The sequence below is a fragment of the Pimephales promelas genome, chromosome 6 (genome assembly GCF_988280905.1).
Source record: "Pimephales promelas chromosome 6, fPimPro1.hap1.1, whole genome shotgun sequence".
Taxonomy (NCBI): Eukaryota; Metazoa; Chordata; class Actinopteri; order Cypriniformes; family Leuciscidae; genus Pimephales; species Pimephales promelas.
The window spans coordinates 615,001-631,301 of NC_142774.1; the positions used below are offsets into that span (position 1 = coordinate 615,001).

Genomic DNA, 16,301 nt, shown 5'->3' on the forward strand with positions numbered 1-16,301 from the left:
CGTTTACTGCTCTTACTCTGCTAATCTGCAGTTTCGGAAATGTCCTTTGTTGGGGAAAAAAAAATCAAATATAGTGAGATGTACCTTCTGAATGTCTGTAAAAATTACAACAAAAAAAAATACATGTATCAGGTCTTGTCATTTGCATGTATATGCAAACTCAGTACATTAATATGGCTATTAACATGTTTAATTAAATGAATACAATTTATAAAGCAAAAATCCACCAATATGAAACTATGAATATTAAGAACTGCTTATCTATTTATTTTACCTTTTACCTATTTTACCTATTATCATTGAGATACTATTATAGTTATTTCAATATTTTAAATTATATTTTCTTTTGTAGTTTACCTTTTCATTTCATGATTTTAGGATAAGGATTTTAAAAATATATATTTTCCTTACAATTTTTTTACCAGATGAAATATTTTAGAACTTTTACAACTTATATGTAATATGAATATGTATTCATTCAAATATGCATTCATAGTCATAAAAATGCCAATGAAGTTTTTATTCATACGATTTTATTCATTTGCATGACTTTTCCATGGAAAATTCAAATATCTTGAATTTAATTAAAAGTTAAAATATCTTGATTTTTTTGTTGTTTCAAAGCTATTTTGTCTTTATTTTGAGTCATTTTAAGTCATCTTGAGGTCCCATAGAAGTCCGCTGAGAAACTGGTTTAAGAACGGTACGAAAAATATCTCTATGAGCATGCGCAGTAGTCGTGACGTCGCCGCGGTGCATCGTGGGACTTGTAGTCGTTAGGTTCTTCCTGTTCTTTGACTGCGAGAGTGAGTCGAGTTCAGTTTCACTGTTTTGAATCAAGAATAAACTTCATAACCAACTGCCTGTAAGTACTGAATTTCGCCTCACGCGTTCATTAAATCTGCTTATAACCAGGTTAATGGTTAAATACGGGTGTTAAGGCTGATTATATCGTAAGTTTGTAACTAGTGAAACAATAAGAAGATCGCGCTGATGAACTAGTGAAAACAGTATTAAACTGTTTGTGAGATTAATTTCGATCATGGAGAGTTTTTGTAGATGATGATCTTATGTTTACTCGTGTTCCTATAAGTTTTAATATGTCATAATGATGCTGAGTTCAAGTCATACCATATTTACCATAGATGTCACTTGACGTCAGAGACTAAGGACTTTGACGTTCTACTCGGAGCTACAGGTCCTCGGACTCTTCCCTTAAGTTTCTAAGGGAACAATATATATATTGTATATATGTTCTCATAGAAACATATATATATATATATATATATATATATATATATATATGTTAATTAATCACATTAATTAGTTAATTATTTATAGTTAAGTTAAATAATAATTATAATTATCCATGAAAGCATTTGAATGCTTTTGAAATCTGGTAATTACAACCTGGCGTAGTTGCGCGTCATTAATAAGCCTTGTGACGCGTCTGTCTGTAGATGTCTATGTACGATCCGTCCAGCGCCTCCAACAGGCCCATCACTGGAGTGGCCTGGGCGTCCAACACCTCCACCTGCCCCAGTCATTTCAGCCTGGTAACCATGACAACCACTCACACCTGTGGTCACATGGCATTATGATGTCACTAACCGTGTGCATGCATGTTTAGATCAGTCAGACGGAAGATGGAGGCTCCGCTAACTTCATCCGAGGGTTTGCGATGAAGTCGGGATACTTCCTGTGTTACACTAAGGTAAGAGGCATTAGACGGTTAATTCACTCAAGGAATAAGCAATTAATTAATTCCCGTCTGCCTCCGTCTCGTAGGATGCGTCCGGTGGGATAGTCGTGGCAGATGTGCTGTTGTTGTCGGATAAAGAGGCGATTCCTCACGGTTACTGTTACATCCCAGAATACCTGGAGCCCAGTAAGACGGTTCACTGGACAGATCTGCTTCTGACATGGCCTACTGACATGCTGTGGAAGAGTAAACGTGTGTGTGTGTGTGTGTGTGTGTGTGTGCAGAAGCGTCTGTCGGGAAGAAGAAGCGCATCTGTGTGCGGGTGGTTCCAGTGGGCATGGTTACGATGGCGGTTCTAGATCTCAAACTGACGGCGAAGAACAAGGCCATGGTTCAGCAGTACACCTGCCTGGGGTGAGCACGCTACATGCTGGCTCGCCACTTCTCATATCAGACCCGTCATCAAAAGTTTCTTATATCAGACGCTCTATTCAACCGTTGAAGGGATCTTCACCCAAAAATGAAAATTAAATGAAAATCTATACATCATAAAAGTGCATCGGGGGTTAATAAAGGCCTTCTGAAGCGAAGCCATACGTTTGTGTAAGAAACATATCCATATTTTTTTAAACTAAAATAACCAGCTTCTGGCCAAGTGAACATACAGATAGGACTTAATTGTAAAGTGCGACTTTATTTTCATTTTTGGGTGCACTATCCCTTTAAGTATTTGTGTGTGTGTGCATCAGGGACATGAATGGCTTCGTGGTGTGGTGTCTGAAGGGCCCGATCTCCAGCCCGGGGCCTCAGGCCAAGCCTCGCAGTGTCAGTCTGGACCTGCGCAGTCTCTCGCTGGACGGAGCCGGACCCCCCCAGCCGCTCAAACCCAGGTACGGGTCTCACGCCTCACCAACACACTCCAGTGTCTGGGTGATTTGACTGCTAAATCAGGCCGATGCAAATCAGCTGTGTGTCGAGAGCCGCGTATTGAGCCAGTCCCCGCCTGCTGTCCGTCGCTGTACCGCATCTAGTGGTTCGTGTTTGCTCTTACTGTAGTCTCGTGCTGACACAACACCTGCAGCCTTACACTCTTCCTGCTGTGTTGCTATGAGGTTAACAGGCTGTTCAGGCTGGTTGCTAGGGCGTTGCTGTGTGGGTTTTAAGGTGTGTGGGATTGTGGTTAGGCATTTATGTGTTTTTTTTGGGGGTGTTAAGGCTAGTTGCTAGGGTGTTGCTATGTGGGTTTTAGGGTGATTGATAGGGTGTTGCTGTGTAGTTTCTAGATAATTCAGGGTGGTTGCTAGGGTGTTGCTATATGGGTTTTAGGGTGATTGATTGGGTATCGCTGTGTAGTTTCTAGATAATTCAGGGTGGTTGCTAGGGTGTTGCTATGTGGGTTTTAGGGTGATTGATAGGGTGTCGCTGTGTAGTTTCTATATAATTCAGGGTGGTTGCTAGGATGTTGCTATGTGGGTTTTAGGGTGATTGATAGGGTGTTGCTGTGTAGTTTCTAGATAATTCAGGGTGGTTGCTAGGGTGTTGCTATGTGGGTTTTAGGGTGATTGATAGGGTGTTGCTGTGTAGTTTCTAGATAATTCAGGGTGGTTGCTAGGGTGTTGCTATGTGGGTTTTAGGGTGATTGATAGGGTGTTGCTGTGTAGTTTCTAGATAATTCAGGGTGGTTGCTAGGGTGTTGCTATGTGGGTTTTAGGGTGATTGATAGGGTGTTGCTGTGTAGTTTCTAGATAATTCAGGGTGGTTGCTAGAGTGTTGCTATGTGGGGTTTAGGGTGATTGATTGGGTTTTGCTGTGCAGAGTGTTTTGGCTGTTGCTATGTGGCCGCTTCGGTGGTTTTCTCCCTCTGACTGTCTGTCTCCTTAGCAACCTTCCCGATGTCCCACCGAAAGTCACCCGTCGGCGCAGTAAGCTTGACGTGAGCAAGCCGACAGAGGGAGTGTATGAGAACGGTAACCATAGCAACATCTATGGCATCACAGGTACAGCGCCAGACAAACTTATTACATCATCCTTTCAATCTGTTTCCTCATCATATACACTTCATGCATTATTAGATTTCCTAATCTAAAACACATGTGGTATGAGTAAAAGCACTGTTGTTTGTGTTTGTTCTCTCAGCAATGGATGGTGTTCCTTTCACTCTACACCCCAAGTTTGAGTCTCAGTCAAACACAAAGGTCAGAGGTCACTGCATCACTCATTTACATGCAATCATCTGGTCATCATGGCACAGTAAACCCTAAAAAAGTACAGGAAGTGAGTTTATTATGTGAGGAGAAAGAGTTGCTAGTTGTTACAGAGTTTAGCCTGGGGGATCCTGAAAAATAATATACATGCGTACATCTCATCCTTTCATTAACCAACCACAATCAAGTGACCAATAACAGCTGAACTGTGATGTGTGTGTCAGGTGTCTGTGATCACACTGAGTGACATCCGGATCAAATCAGTGCAGGACATTGAGAACGAGGTGAGACTTCAGTGCTTCCATCATTCTGTTAATACGTAATGATTGTATGATTGAAGCAGATGGTTTTAAAACACTGCAGAGATTTGTGTCTCCGGCTCTGCCGAGGACTTTTATCTTGAAGCCCATGTTAGTGTGTGTGGTTGAGCAGATGTTTCTCTGCAGTATAACTACACGTTTGCAGTGGAAGAGCAGGCGGCGAAGAGAATACGCCCGTCGGTGTCCTGAGCGCGTCCCTTCTGTCTTCATATCAGCTCTGATCGATGCAATCACACCGGGAAATGATGGTTCTTTCTGGTTTTATGATCATGTGTTTCTCACACTACTGGTTCTGGCTGGGTTTGTTAAACATGAAGGATTTTCTGCATGCAAACACACGTTATGTAGATGTGTTTGTGTATGTTACGGTTTCGTGTGTTTCTGCGAAACACTAACTGGCGAATCAAAGTGCATCTCGACAGAGATATGTTATATTATAAAGCCAGAATGTTTTGGGATTTTTGAGCTTTAGTTTAGTATTTAAACAGTGTATTTACACCTCTTTATGTGTAATGTGGGGACCAAAAATGCTCTTTTATTCTCTGAATCACTCTTTTGTCTTTGAATACTCTTACCAAATGGTGCTCGGTGATATAGTCTTTTTACTTGCTCTGCTGAAATTCTGTCTATTTTGTGAAATTTTAATAAAAATTATTTATAAAATCAGACTTTGGCTGAATACACTTGCAGGTTTACATTTTCTGTACACATTTTACATGTTGAGACAACCCGAATATTTTTAGGTTTGGTAATACTGGTTTTCTATACACAAACGTTATTTTAAGGACAATGATAAAGACCGTGACCCCAGTAAATCAGTTCCTCAAACCATTAAAACCAGCAACAACAATGTCATTATGTTGCTTTATCCAACATATCAATCGATTATAATTATAATTTTATATTATAGACACATAATAAATACATTTAAATGTATTTATTATGTGTCTATAATGTAAATGAAACAACTAAAGAACTTAATGCTACTATAAAGGGGTGGTTAAGGATTGTGGACATCGGGCCCAAGTTAGCCTGTGTGCCGTTCCAGTTGAATAGTTCGCATAGCCTGCCATTAAAACCAGTTTTACCCAGTCCACAGTACACCAAAAGCAAATACATTATAACGCCAGACTATCGATAGAAATGTCTTTTGAGAGAATAATGTTAAAAATCAAAGTACTCTTGCATATCAATGATCGCAGTACATTTACATTAACTAGTTTCTCAGCTTTGCTACGAATCACAGACAAATCCCAGACAGTGAAGTGAAATACACACTTTTGTTTTGAAATGATGAATGCTGCTTCCGGCCGCTGGAAGTCGATCATTGGTTCGTTCACCCGTCAATCATGTGGCAGTTGGGCGGAGTCTGTGCGGCCCGATACTGGCCTGACGCTTTGCTTTCAGTCACACCTACACTGAACACTGCTGCAGGATGGATCGCGGATATTCTTCAGGTTAGCGATTTAATCTTTATTCACCGTATAAAAGCATGTTTCTGTGTTTAATGTAATCGTTTGTATGCTGGCATCATGTATTACTGTGTATTTGAGTAACAGTTCGATGATTCGCCGTGTGCGGGAAATGGCGCAGGTCAAAATGAAGTTTCGACTTTTTAATCATTCATATAGACCTTATTAATCGGTTATTTTCCTTTTGTGTAAGTGTTTATATATAAATCCCATTTTCGTCGATTGTTGTAAGTATCTACGTAAATCCCATTGTTATTGTCTGCTTGCGGAAGCGCGCACACGAACGCGCTTTTCGAAAAAAAAAAACCCACAAACCATCATCGGATCACCACATTGGTCAAACTAGTAATCTTTATTTTTGCGCGAGTGATTTTGTGCTGCGAAGTGTTTTGCACGAGGCCCGATTGCTCGAGCGATACACTGCTGTTTGGCGTCTAAAATGGCGAATCGAAAGAGAAGAATCGCCATATTTTCTCCCGTCACGGTTATTAAAGAGACTGATGTCGGATCGGTGCGATGGGGGCGTTTTGTCGTAAAATGGCTGCCGTGTCCATGATGCGGCTCTATTGTGCGATTAATCGGTTGATTGTTTTGATATCAGTGTTAATCTACGGGATTTACAGTTATATGTGACTGCCATCTTAAAGACCTCATGCTATTGTTCTTTTGTGGCTTTAAATTCATGTAGTGTACCTGCTTAAGTTCAACTCCATTCGCTTTCTCTCAGGAAAACAGACCGAATTATAGTTAACCTCATCATGTATAAACTAAACGGTCAGATTTACATTTCTGTCCAATCAAATGTAACTTTGAGTGAATTCCCCTCCCCCTAATTACTCTTAGGCGTTAGGCGTTCATGTTTGGTCTAATATTTATATGGATAAAAAATTGAGGCTTGTAATATAAAACAATAGATCATTTTATAAAAGACACATTGCATGTCAATATCTTGCAATAAAATCTAGTAAAATAAAATTATATTTAATGCTTTGTTTTATGATTTGTAGTTTTAAAATATAATGTGAATACAATGTTGATTGAGATATAAGCCTGATTATCATATTCGATAATCATAATTTTTCTAATGAATTATGTCTGGATAATCAAGTAAATCTGCTTCAGTTCTGCTGAAATATTACCTACAATATCAATGCTTTTCTTGTGTTTCCTTGATAAAATCAGGTCAGATTTGACAGCGAAAGACACAAGCTTGAGCTGAAAGAGGACATTTGTACAATTATACAGACAAAAAAGAGTCTAAACTCAATCTGACACAAATTCTTGCATCAATTATGATACAGTCGGGTTATCAACTTTTGAAAGAGCGACGACTTCTTTTAGTGTATGGATGCACAACACATCGGCCCCATATCGGTATTGGTCGACACACATTTTTAATATCATCTTTATCGGCACTATAAGAACATTTGGCTGATTAAAGCTGATCAATAATGTTTTATTCCCTCACGCTGAGACTCTTCAGATGCGACTGTTCAACATGATGGTTTTGAATAGCTTGAAATACGACTGTAATCACTTCAAAAAGGGAAAATACAGATAAGTGCGACGTGCAGTCATATCGGCTACATAACATTATAATGAAATATAATAGGCCTATTTAATTGTGTGCTTTCAATGGTATTTTTTAATCAGATTTCTAAATCTTTAATTTATTACATTAAGATTTATCTGCCAATACATCGGCTTTTAAAGGGTTATCGGCCTGAATGTTCATATCTGTGCGTCGCTAGTACTTTGTGATGAGATGTGTGCGGTGCATCATGTTCACGTTTCTAATCTCGTCAGGATTCTCTGGATGGGGAGGATCAGGAGGAGGAGGAGGATCGTCCCGAGGTGAGGCGCTTTACATTAATCCAGCAGAGTTATGTGTGTGTGTGTGTGTGTAGGGCTGTCGCGATAACCGCAGTAGTGTATTACCGCGCTACCGACAACCCAACCGCAGGGGAATGCAAGCAACCGCGATAGTCATGTTTTCTTTCATGAGACTATACCCTCCTTGTTTTAAACTTCATGCATGTGTATTGAATGTTAAATAAGTTAATAATGATAACAAGGCTCTTTATCGTGGTGATTTACACAGACCGTAGCCTAAATGAGAGATCAACTTAGCGCCTGCGATTAGGCCTACCTGCATCTGTTTTTGAGGTCAAGTATATTATGCGATATTATCGGCCGATATTAGGCGTTTTCTAAAATATCGGTATCGGCAGTTATAATGGTCGATAAATGAATGTTTCAAAAGTAAAATAAAAACGGACGAATCACGCTTCAACCATGTCACGAGTGTTGTCAAAAAGTGCAAGTAAAGGCATAACCAAGCTGACATTGTAATTATAAGGTAGCTTATAACTATAAGGCAATGTAGGGACTAATTATTATTTTATTTATCAGAACTTTAATATGTTTTGATGTTCCTCTGTTCTGTTGAGACAATAGAAACAAGTTTCTTTTTAAAATGCATTATCATATTATTTTAGTTAAAACTCATAAAGAACTAATGCTAGGGAAATCTGTTAATATTTTGTTGTGCGTTTCTGAAATAAGAATAATAATAATAATAATATCGGCCGATATATCGGCTTTAAAATCAACAAATATTTGTATTATCGGTCTGGCTCTAGTATATTCGTGAAAGCTTGCCGTGTCTAAGGAAAGCAAAATATTTGTCGTATCATCCTTTTAACATGTATGGGTATTTTCCATGAATGGCGTTAGCGGCAACAGAGTTAAAAAAAGTGAAAAGTGGAGCTCAGAGTAAAAAATAATTAACACCTGGGTTCATAATGACTGCGTGTTTTTGAACGTTTTCCCTGAATGACAGCCGTTTAGTTTCGGTTACATTGGTAACTGAAAATGTCCTCGTTTTTGTGCATGCTGACCAACGTTGTAAACGGTTATCGACAAATAAATGGCGCTAGTACCGCATAGCCGTAGCGGTGTCTCCATGTGGTCCTGTGGATGATCGTGCTCTGTTCTGGCTCAGGCTCGGGCAACTACGACCTGTACGGCTATAAGGACTCGATGTCGGGGGGGTTCGGGGGCAGCGGGGGGTACGGCTCCAGCGAGCGCATGAAGAGAGGTCTCTCGGGAGGATCTCTGCTGTCCTCCGGCGCCACCGCGGACGCCGTCATCGCCAAGATCAACCAGCGACTGGACATGCTCACGCAGCTGGAGGGAGGCCTGAAGAGCAGCACTCGGGAGAGGTACACACACACACACGCTCATGCATGTCCACTGACGCAGGGGTTTGGCTTTTTATGCGTTTTACATAGTTCATGTCAATTATTTTGTCATGTTATACTCGTTTGTTTGATAATAATTGGTAATAATTTACTGTAAATGTGGACAAGACCCTGTCTAGATGTCGTCTTGTGGGCTAGTCAGGGTAGATGTCACATTGAGTGTTTTCGGCTGTGTGGGAAAGACGTACTTGAACTGTTGCGGCACGTTTGCTCACCAGAACCAAATGTTTCTTGAGCATCAGATCCTCATATTAGAGGGATTTCTGAAGGATCATGTGACACTGAAGACTGGAGTAATGATGCTGAAAATCTCAGAAATAAACTACACCTTACTATATATTCACGTAGAAAACTATTTTTACTGTATTTTTGATCGAATAAACGCAGCTTTGGTAAGTAGAAGAGAATCTAGTGTACATCTTCCCCTCAGAAAGCGAAATGTGGCGTCTACCCTGAGGAAGTTGTTTGTTAATGATTATGCCCAGTCCTTGGTTAAAACACTTAAAGCAGTTGCCGTTCTTTTAAATGCTCTCCTGAAAAAACCCATTTCATGTTCAGACATCCCTCGCAGATCTAGCATCCCAGATAATGCTAGCGACGCCCTCACAGACCCCAGAAGTCCAGAAAACAGCTGTTTTACATTGGTTTTCTTGATCAAATGAGCACCGCCTTGGTGAGCAGAAGACAACCTTGAACGCTAGTGTACATCTTAAATTTATCGTAAAGTTAAATATGGCCTCAACCCTGAGAAAGTGTTTGTTTTTTTGTAATGATTTGCTGTCTACAGTAATGCTCAGTTCTTGGTTAAGACACTAATAAAGCAGCTGCCATTTTTAAAAAAATGCCCTCCTGACCATTTGAACACACAGACACGTTTCATGTTCAGACGTCCAGATCTAGTGTCCCAGATAATGCTAACGACGCCCTCACAGACTCCCAGAAGTCCCTGCTGTCTCACTGTTTCCACCTCGTTGCCTTATATGTCCATCTGTGCAACCAGTCATTCTGAAGCTTTTCCACAGCCTTCCCACAATGCACCTGAGAAACAAACAACTGGGCTGTGGAAGGGTTTGAGTTCATGATGAAAATGCAGCCGATGGTCCCCCGCTTGACCTTTGCTCTGCGCCTCCCTCTGCAGGTTTGACCAATACGAGTCTTTCGACTCGCGCTCCGCCTCCCTCGGCCCCCGAGATCTCTACAGATCCGGTAGCTTTGGGTACAGCGACTCCCGGGGCGACATGATGGCCCAGCGCGGAGGCGTGGCCTTTGGGGTCATGGGTGGAGCTGGAGGGGGCGGGTCCGGCTTTGACGGATTCGGATCTGCCAAAATGCGGTCGAATCGAGACTCCGCCTTCTCGGGCTCCAACTGGGGGGCGGGGCAAAGATCCCCACGAAGGGGCGGAGCTTCAGGAGGGCGCGGCTACAGCCGCAGGCAGGACTCCTCCTCCGGAAGTGGGCGGGGCGGAGGCCAAGGCCACTCCCCCGCGGGGCGAGGAAAGCTGCCCTCGCTGCTGGCCAACCGCATGTACCCTGACAGCGGGGCCTTCCAGTCCCAGCGCGGGCCCCAGGACTTCCGGAGCTTCGGAGGGGGCCCGAGGGCCAACCGGCAGCGCGGCCGCAAGAGACCCCTGAACCGAGTAAGTACCTCCCACTCCCTGCGGGGGGCGGGGCTGACAGATCAGCAGAGCCAATCAAGCGCATTCATCCCACCAAACAAACAACCCCTGGAGGAGCTCCAGCCTGCCCCACATTTGACCTTTGACCTCTTACTCTGGAGGATAATTGTAAAGAGTCACATGATTACAGGGCGGTGGTAATGGGTGTGGTAAAGGGATAGTTAGTTCACGTTTAAAAAAAAAAACGCTAGGTGTGTTCGACTTCGAAAGAGTTAAAAACCGAGACGTTCTGGTTCTCGAAACGACGTTTTTATTGTAGCGAAGATGTCAAATACACAACAGAAACGTGTTCAACTCTTGTGTTTTGCCCTTTTCGACTTCGACGAGGAGTAAAAAAAACTGAACGTGAAGTCAGGCACATTCTGCTTCTTGACAATTTTTTTAATCTACGTTTTATGTACTTCCCCACGGGTCGCACTTGAACTATGAATGCACACAAAAAATGTAGTGTTTTGAAATTTCAAAAAAAGTAACGTCATTCCCTCACGGGTCAATCTGACCCCCTTAAGAATGAATGGAGTGCTTCAGTACACATACAACAACCTAAAATATAATGTTTACATGTGGGTCTGAATGCATACTAGGACACTAGGACCCAGCGGAACAGCTCATCTGCTCATGTAAATGTATTGGCCTTCTCCAATCATGAAATAATGTTATATCATTTGTTTCCACAAGAGGTCGGCAAAGACGCACAATGTAAGATATTTAGAGCTGAATTTAAAGGGTTATGCATCAAATTTTGTTAAAGTTGAAATAATGTGTTTAAATTACTAATTTATTAATTATTCGTTGATCAAATGGTAAAGAAAAAATCTACAAAAAAAATCAAAATGAAATAAAATAAGCTTTCTGGAAAAAAAAGTGTAATTAAAGGGCTTTTTGTCCGTGACGGAAAAATGATGTACAGTAATAGTCAGAAAAGTATTATAACTATCATTAACTATTTGAATGCCCAATAGTTGGGATGTGTTTTGATAAAGGTGACGCCGTACACCAGCTCTCGAGTGGCGCTCGCGGTTGTTCGCTAGCAACGGTCACGTGCCAAAGTCGAACACACCTGTTGTAGATCCTCATCATTGACTCACCTTCATGACTACACACACACACGAGCTCAGATCTCATTTGCATATGTGATGATGTCACGCAGCAGGTGAAGTCGCAGCGCGACGGACAGAAGAAGCGGAAACAGACCCAGAGCCCCAACGACGAGCCCGAGTCCAAGATGGGCAAAACCGAGTCGGCGAGGGAGAGGAGGGCCACCGGTACGAGCACACCGTGTCCCATGATGCCTTCTGCTTCCCCTGTGCGTGTGCGTGTGTGTTCATAAGTGTGTTGTGTTTCAGAAGCCGCCACAGAGGAACACAGGCGGGAGTCGGAGGAGGCGAACGAAGCCGCCGCTAGTGTATGTTCACGTTTGTTTCAGTCGTGCGTGTCGTTTACCGCTCCAGAAACACTAACGTTTGTCTCTCTCTTCAGGACTCCAGGCCAGAGGACGCAGGAGAGGGCGCCGGTGAGTCTCCTGCTCCACAAATATAGATTCAGTGCCGCCATAAACAATATACATCAGCTCACATGCGGATCACTTGCTCACAATAACGCCTTGACTTTCTCTCTCATCAGCAACATCCAATCAGGACGAGGGAGCTCAGGCCAAGGCGAAGCAGAGACTATCCCCTGCAACAAAATTCAGGAAGAGGAGGGGCTTCTTTGAAAGGTCAGGGGTCAAAGTGTCCGCTCACAGGTCAGGTTCTTTGCTGTCCGTGTGTGGTGTGTGTTCTGGGGTGTGTGAGGCTCACGCGTCTGTGCTCGCCCCCAGGGTGACGTTCGCCTGCTCCGTCTGCAAGTTTCGCTCCTTCTACAGCGAGGACATGAACGCCCACCTGGAGAGCAAGTTCCACAAGGACCACTTCCGCTTCCTGTCCAATCAGCTGTCGAAGCCCACCACCGACTTCCTGCAGGTGCGCTTCCCTCAACCCCCGCATCTTTCAGTTCTGCTTTGCCTGTGTTAGGAGGATCTGCCGTATCATATTCATAACGGTGTTCTCAGTGAGGCAGATTCATGCTAATAAAAACATAACGCTTCATTATAATAAAAAATGTGCTTGTAATCGCCTTCAAATCCCAGATCCAGTAACTGTGTCCCAGTGGAGTTTTAAATGTCAGATGGATTGGAACTCGTTTAGATTTATGGCTTTGCTTTTTCTAGCAGATTTAGGGTTCAACATGTTTCATATTATGTCAAATATTGTTCATAAATCATTCTGTGTTTTATAGGAGTATCTGAACAATAAGTTCAAGAAGACGGAGCAGCGAGTGAATCAGATGGAGAACCACAGCGCCACCATCTGTCAGGTGTTCAAAGAGCAGGATCTGACGCGAGGTACGTGTCCTCTCATGATGTCATTTCCTGTCGTGTAGTTCGCTGTGTGTTCTCAGGTGACACTAAAACACTTATCCACTAGTGTAACCCAAGTTGTGGACATTAGGGAAATTAGATTTTGTTGCTTTAAAAAGTAAATGTCATTTAATTTAATAAAAGATGGTTGGTTTGGTTATTGCGCTCGTTTGCGCCCTCTTGTGGCCTTATAGTAACTCTCTTCCTCTAACATTGAAAATACTTAAGAAATAAATTCGAATTGATGTCATGATGTCACTTCCTGTGTAGATCTGGGCATGGAGCACTTCATGAAGAAGGTGGAGGCGGCTCACTGCGCGGCGTGTGACGTGTTCATCCCCATGCAGTACATGCTGATCCAGAAACACCTCAAGTCCTCCGACCACAACTACAACCGCAAGGTACGACCCGCATCAGGTCGGTGTGTTGAGCTCCTGCGGAGGGGCTGGTCTGACCCGTGTGTGTGTGTGTGTGTGTAGGGCATGATGGAGCAGTCCAAGAGGGCCAGTCTGTCTGTGGCGCGCAGCATCCTCAACCACAAGGTCATCGGCAAGAAGCTGGAGAGCTACCTGAAGGTTCGTCTCAGCACTTCTCTCGTGTTTAGCCATTTGTGTGTTTTGATGATCAGTTTTACAGCCGTTTCCCCCGATATTTAAGCATTTTTCCTTTTAAAGAGTGTTTTGTTTGTTACTTTACTTGTATTCTTCACTCCTTAGCATATTAAACACGTCTTCATTTAATTTGAACATATTCATTTAGATTTGTTTAATGGCTTCAGTATTTCATTGTTCTCGATTTGTCCATTTATTTTGCCTATTTTTAAATTAATTTTTGCTGTTGTGAAAGTAAAAAAAATAAGATGTTTGTTATTATTTTTTGCAAATTATTATAAAAAAAATGACAGGTTACTCAGCTATTGAGTGGGATTGCGCCGATATGAGAATTTTAGCCGATAACAGATAATTCTTTATATTTAAAAGCCGATAATTGGGCGGTAAATCTAAATCCAAGAGCCTGATTACAAAAACAAGTTTCACCATTTAAAAGTGCTAAATCAGTGTTCTCAGTGTAATCTTATGTAGCTGATATGATGATATTTAGTGATTCCAGTCATATTTCATGTAATTTAAAATCATCGTCAACAGTCGAGTGTCTTATTTCGAGTGTCGGATCAACATTATTGATCCGCTTTAAGATGTCAGACACATTTTCTTACCGGGACGATAACGAGAGCATTAGAAATGAACATATATTGGCCGATACTGTTATATTGTGCATCCTTAATTATTGAGTTTAGCGTACAAATAACTAATAACGTTAATAATCTTTTACATTGCAGCGTTTGGTGAGTTGTTCATCTGTGCTCCACACACTCGTCACTCTTAATAAACGTTCACAATGTTTGATTCGTTGGTTAACGAGTTTCGCTTTTTGATTCGCAGGGCGAAAACCCGTTCAACGGTAACCAGGAAGACCAGGATCCCGAGGACTCCATGGTGATGGAGGTGTCTGAGGGCGATGTCACCAATGAAAGCGTGAATGAGCCCAAACAGGAAGAGGAGGAGCCTCAGGCTGAGGAGGCGGAGCCTGTCGCGGAAGCCGTGGGAAACGGGGCGGGGCATGACGAGGAAATGAAGATGGAGATGGGCGGAGCCACAGAGGAGGAGGGTGTGGAGGCGGGTGAAGGAGAGGAGGGTGTGGAGGCGGGTGAAGGAGAGGAGGAGGAGGAGGAGGGGGTGGAGGGAGTGGAGGTGGGCGAGGAGGAGGAGGCGGAGCTTGCCCTTAGCGCAGACGCAGAAGTGGCGGGAGATGCTAACGCTGCCGCTGCCGCCGCCGCCGCCGCGCCCGTCGAGTAGCCGTCGACTAAACCGCTGATTAGCATTCGTTCGGAGAGTCGGTTCTACATCCTATCCTTTTGAACTTTATATGAAAACTGACCCTGGGTCAGGGCAGATCTCCCAGAGTGCACTCTGCAGCCCGAGGACCAATCAGAATAGAGCAGTCGTCTTGTGTTCATCCAATCACGTGATTGCTCCGCCCCCTCTACGCCTGTGTCCCGTTTGGTCTGATTAGATGCGCGCGTGCGTCATGTGACTGTTGGTGTGCCTATCGAGATGTTTCAGTTTGTCACGTCTTTACACGCTGAAGTAAAACCTTTAATTTCCTTCTTTTTTTTGTTTTATTTGTTCATTTTTTTTTATTTGGTTTTATGGATGTGGCCTGTAGGAATTAAAGACTTTAATTTTCCAATTTCCACTCATTGTTTTTCTCTTGTGTTGAGGAAATAAATGTCTGTAAAGTGTTTTCTGAGTGAGTGTTTCTTCTTTCAGCTTGAGGAGTGTCTTTAACTGGGATTTGCTCTTTTGAAGTCGTTCTTTATTAAAAACGGCGTGTAAACAGAGATAAAACATTAATAAAAGGGACTGATGGAAATTCAGTGTTTTTGTTGTATATACTGAATAAGACATCTGTTGTCCTCAGTGTCCTCCTGCTGTTGAGTCTATGGTGGCTCTGCTGGTGGTTCACTGATAGAGGACAGTCTAAACTATCAACATTGCAAATTTGGAGTCTGTAACTTTATCCCTCTAGCGCCACCACCTGTCCAAATTAACACTCGGGTTTATGTTAATCACTGTTGAACCATAAGCGATAGAAACAAATTATAAAACACATTTTCCCTTCTGACTCCTCAAGACGATTCGACTCGGCCCTGTACCGCCATTTTGAAAAGAAAAAAAAATAAATACAGAGAACGTTCTTATTTGGTTCCCAACAAAATAACCAAATGGGAACCATATGCGAATGTTAGGGGTGTTTATTGGGTCACTCGCTGCCCTCCATCTGAATTCCACACGTCATCATAATCACGTGACTGGAACCCAGCTATTGATAATAATATCGTGACAATAAATTTTGTTAGTTTTATTTTACAAATATTTTTCAGTGGTGGAATGTACCGAAATAAAGTATAAACTGGATAAATGCTTGTTGTGAGTGAGAAATAATTGCACTAGCAGAACACTATAATAATATTGTTTAAAGCATAATTTCAAACTGCTATATGACGCTAATAGATTTAACAAATCAAAATTACCATTCATGACCTCTAATGCAAATATTAGCCATTAAAGACGTCAAAACTAATGGTGCTGCAAACAACTATTCTGGATCTGGTCACGTGTAAAGCAGTGTATAATGGGTCATGAGCGTGCGCATATTTATTATAAAAATAATATGAATCCAGCTATAACCGTTCTTATAATGCA

The 16,301-nt window shown here is 42.2% G+C and overlaps 3 protein-coding genes across 8 annotated transcripts in view; all 3 read left to right on the forward strand.

The window, feature by feature from the left end:
* The window catches only part of olfm2b (olfactomedin 2b), a 6,786-nt gene extending 6,181 nt beyond the window's left edge, over positions 1 to 605 (forward strand). For both annotated transcript variants that reach the window (XM_039655329.2, XM_089131888.1), the window contains exon 7: positions 1 to 605. This exon is cut by the window's left edge and continues 614 nt beyond it. The gene's annotated coding sequence lies outside the window, so the exon portion shown is untranslated.
* Positions 606 to 712: 107 nt separating this feature from the next.
* mvb12a (multivesicular body subunit 12A) lies at positions 713 to 4,892 on the forward strand. Of its 2 annotated transcripts, XM_039655337.2 has the most exons (10): positions 713 to 865; positions 1,461 to 1,556; positions 1,631 to 1,714; positions 1,789 to 1,888; positions 1,987 to 2,116; positions 2,452 to 2,592; positions 3,584 to 3,699; positions 3,839 to 3,897; positions 4,131 to 4,190; positions 4,353 to 4,892. In XM_039655337.2, the coding sequence occupies exons 2-10, from the start codon at positions 1,461 to 1,463 to the stop codon at positions 4,413 to 4,415; spliced, it is 849 nt and encodes a 282-aa protein (XP_039511271.1). In that variant the 5' UTR covers positions 713 to 865; the 3' UTR covers positions 4,416 to 4,892. The 2 variants fall into 2 exon arrangements, with proteins under 2 accessions (XP_039511271.1, XP_088988015.1); XM_089131889.1 differs by lacking the exon at positions 1,461 to 1,556.
* A 685-nt stretch (positions 4,893 to 5,577) lies between these two features.
* akap8l (A-kinase anchoring protein 8 like) lies at positions 5,578 to 15,338 on the forward strand. Of its 4 annotated transcripts, none has more exons than XM_039655529.2 (13): positions 5,578 to 5,683; positions 7,505 to 7,552; positions 8,703 to 8,922; positions 10,100 to 10,598; positions 11,788 to 11,902; positions 11,984 to 12,042; positions 12,117 to 12,150; positions 12,261 to 12,381; positions 12,457 to 12,598; positions 12,915 to 13,020; positions 13,306 to 13,436; positions 13,515 to 13,610; positions 14,478 to 15,338. In XM_039655529.2, exons 1-13 carry the CDS (start codon positions 5,662 to 5,664, stop codon positions 14,889 to 14,891), a joined length of 2,007 nt encoding a protein of 668 aa, XP_039511463.2. In that variant the 5' UTR covers positions 5,578 to 5,661; the 3' UTR covers positions 14,892 to 15,338. The 4 variants fall into 4 exon arrangements, with proteins under 4 accessions (XP_039511463.2, XP_039511465.2, XP_039511464.2 ...); XM_039655531.2 differs by having other exon boundaries at positions 12,261 to 12,354; XM_039655530.2 differs by having other exon boundaries at positions 11,987 to 12,042.
* The last annotated feature ends 963 nt before the right edge of the window (positions 15,339 to 16,301 follow it).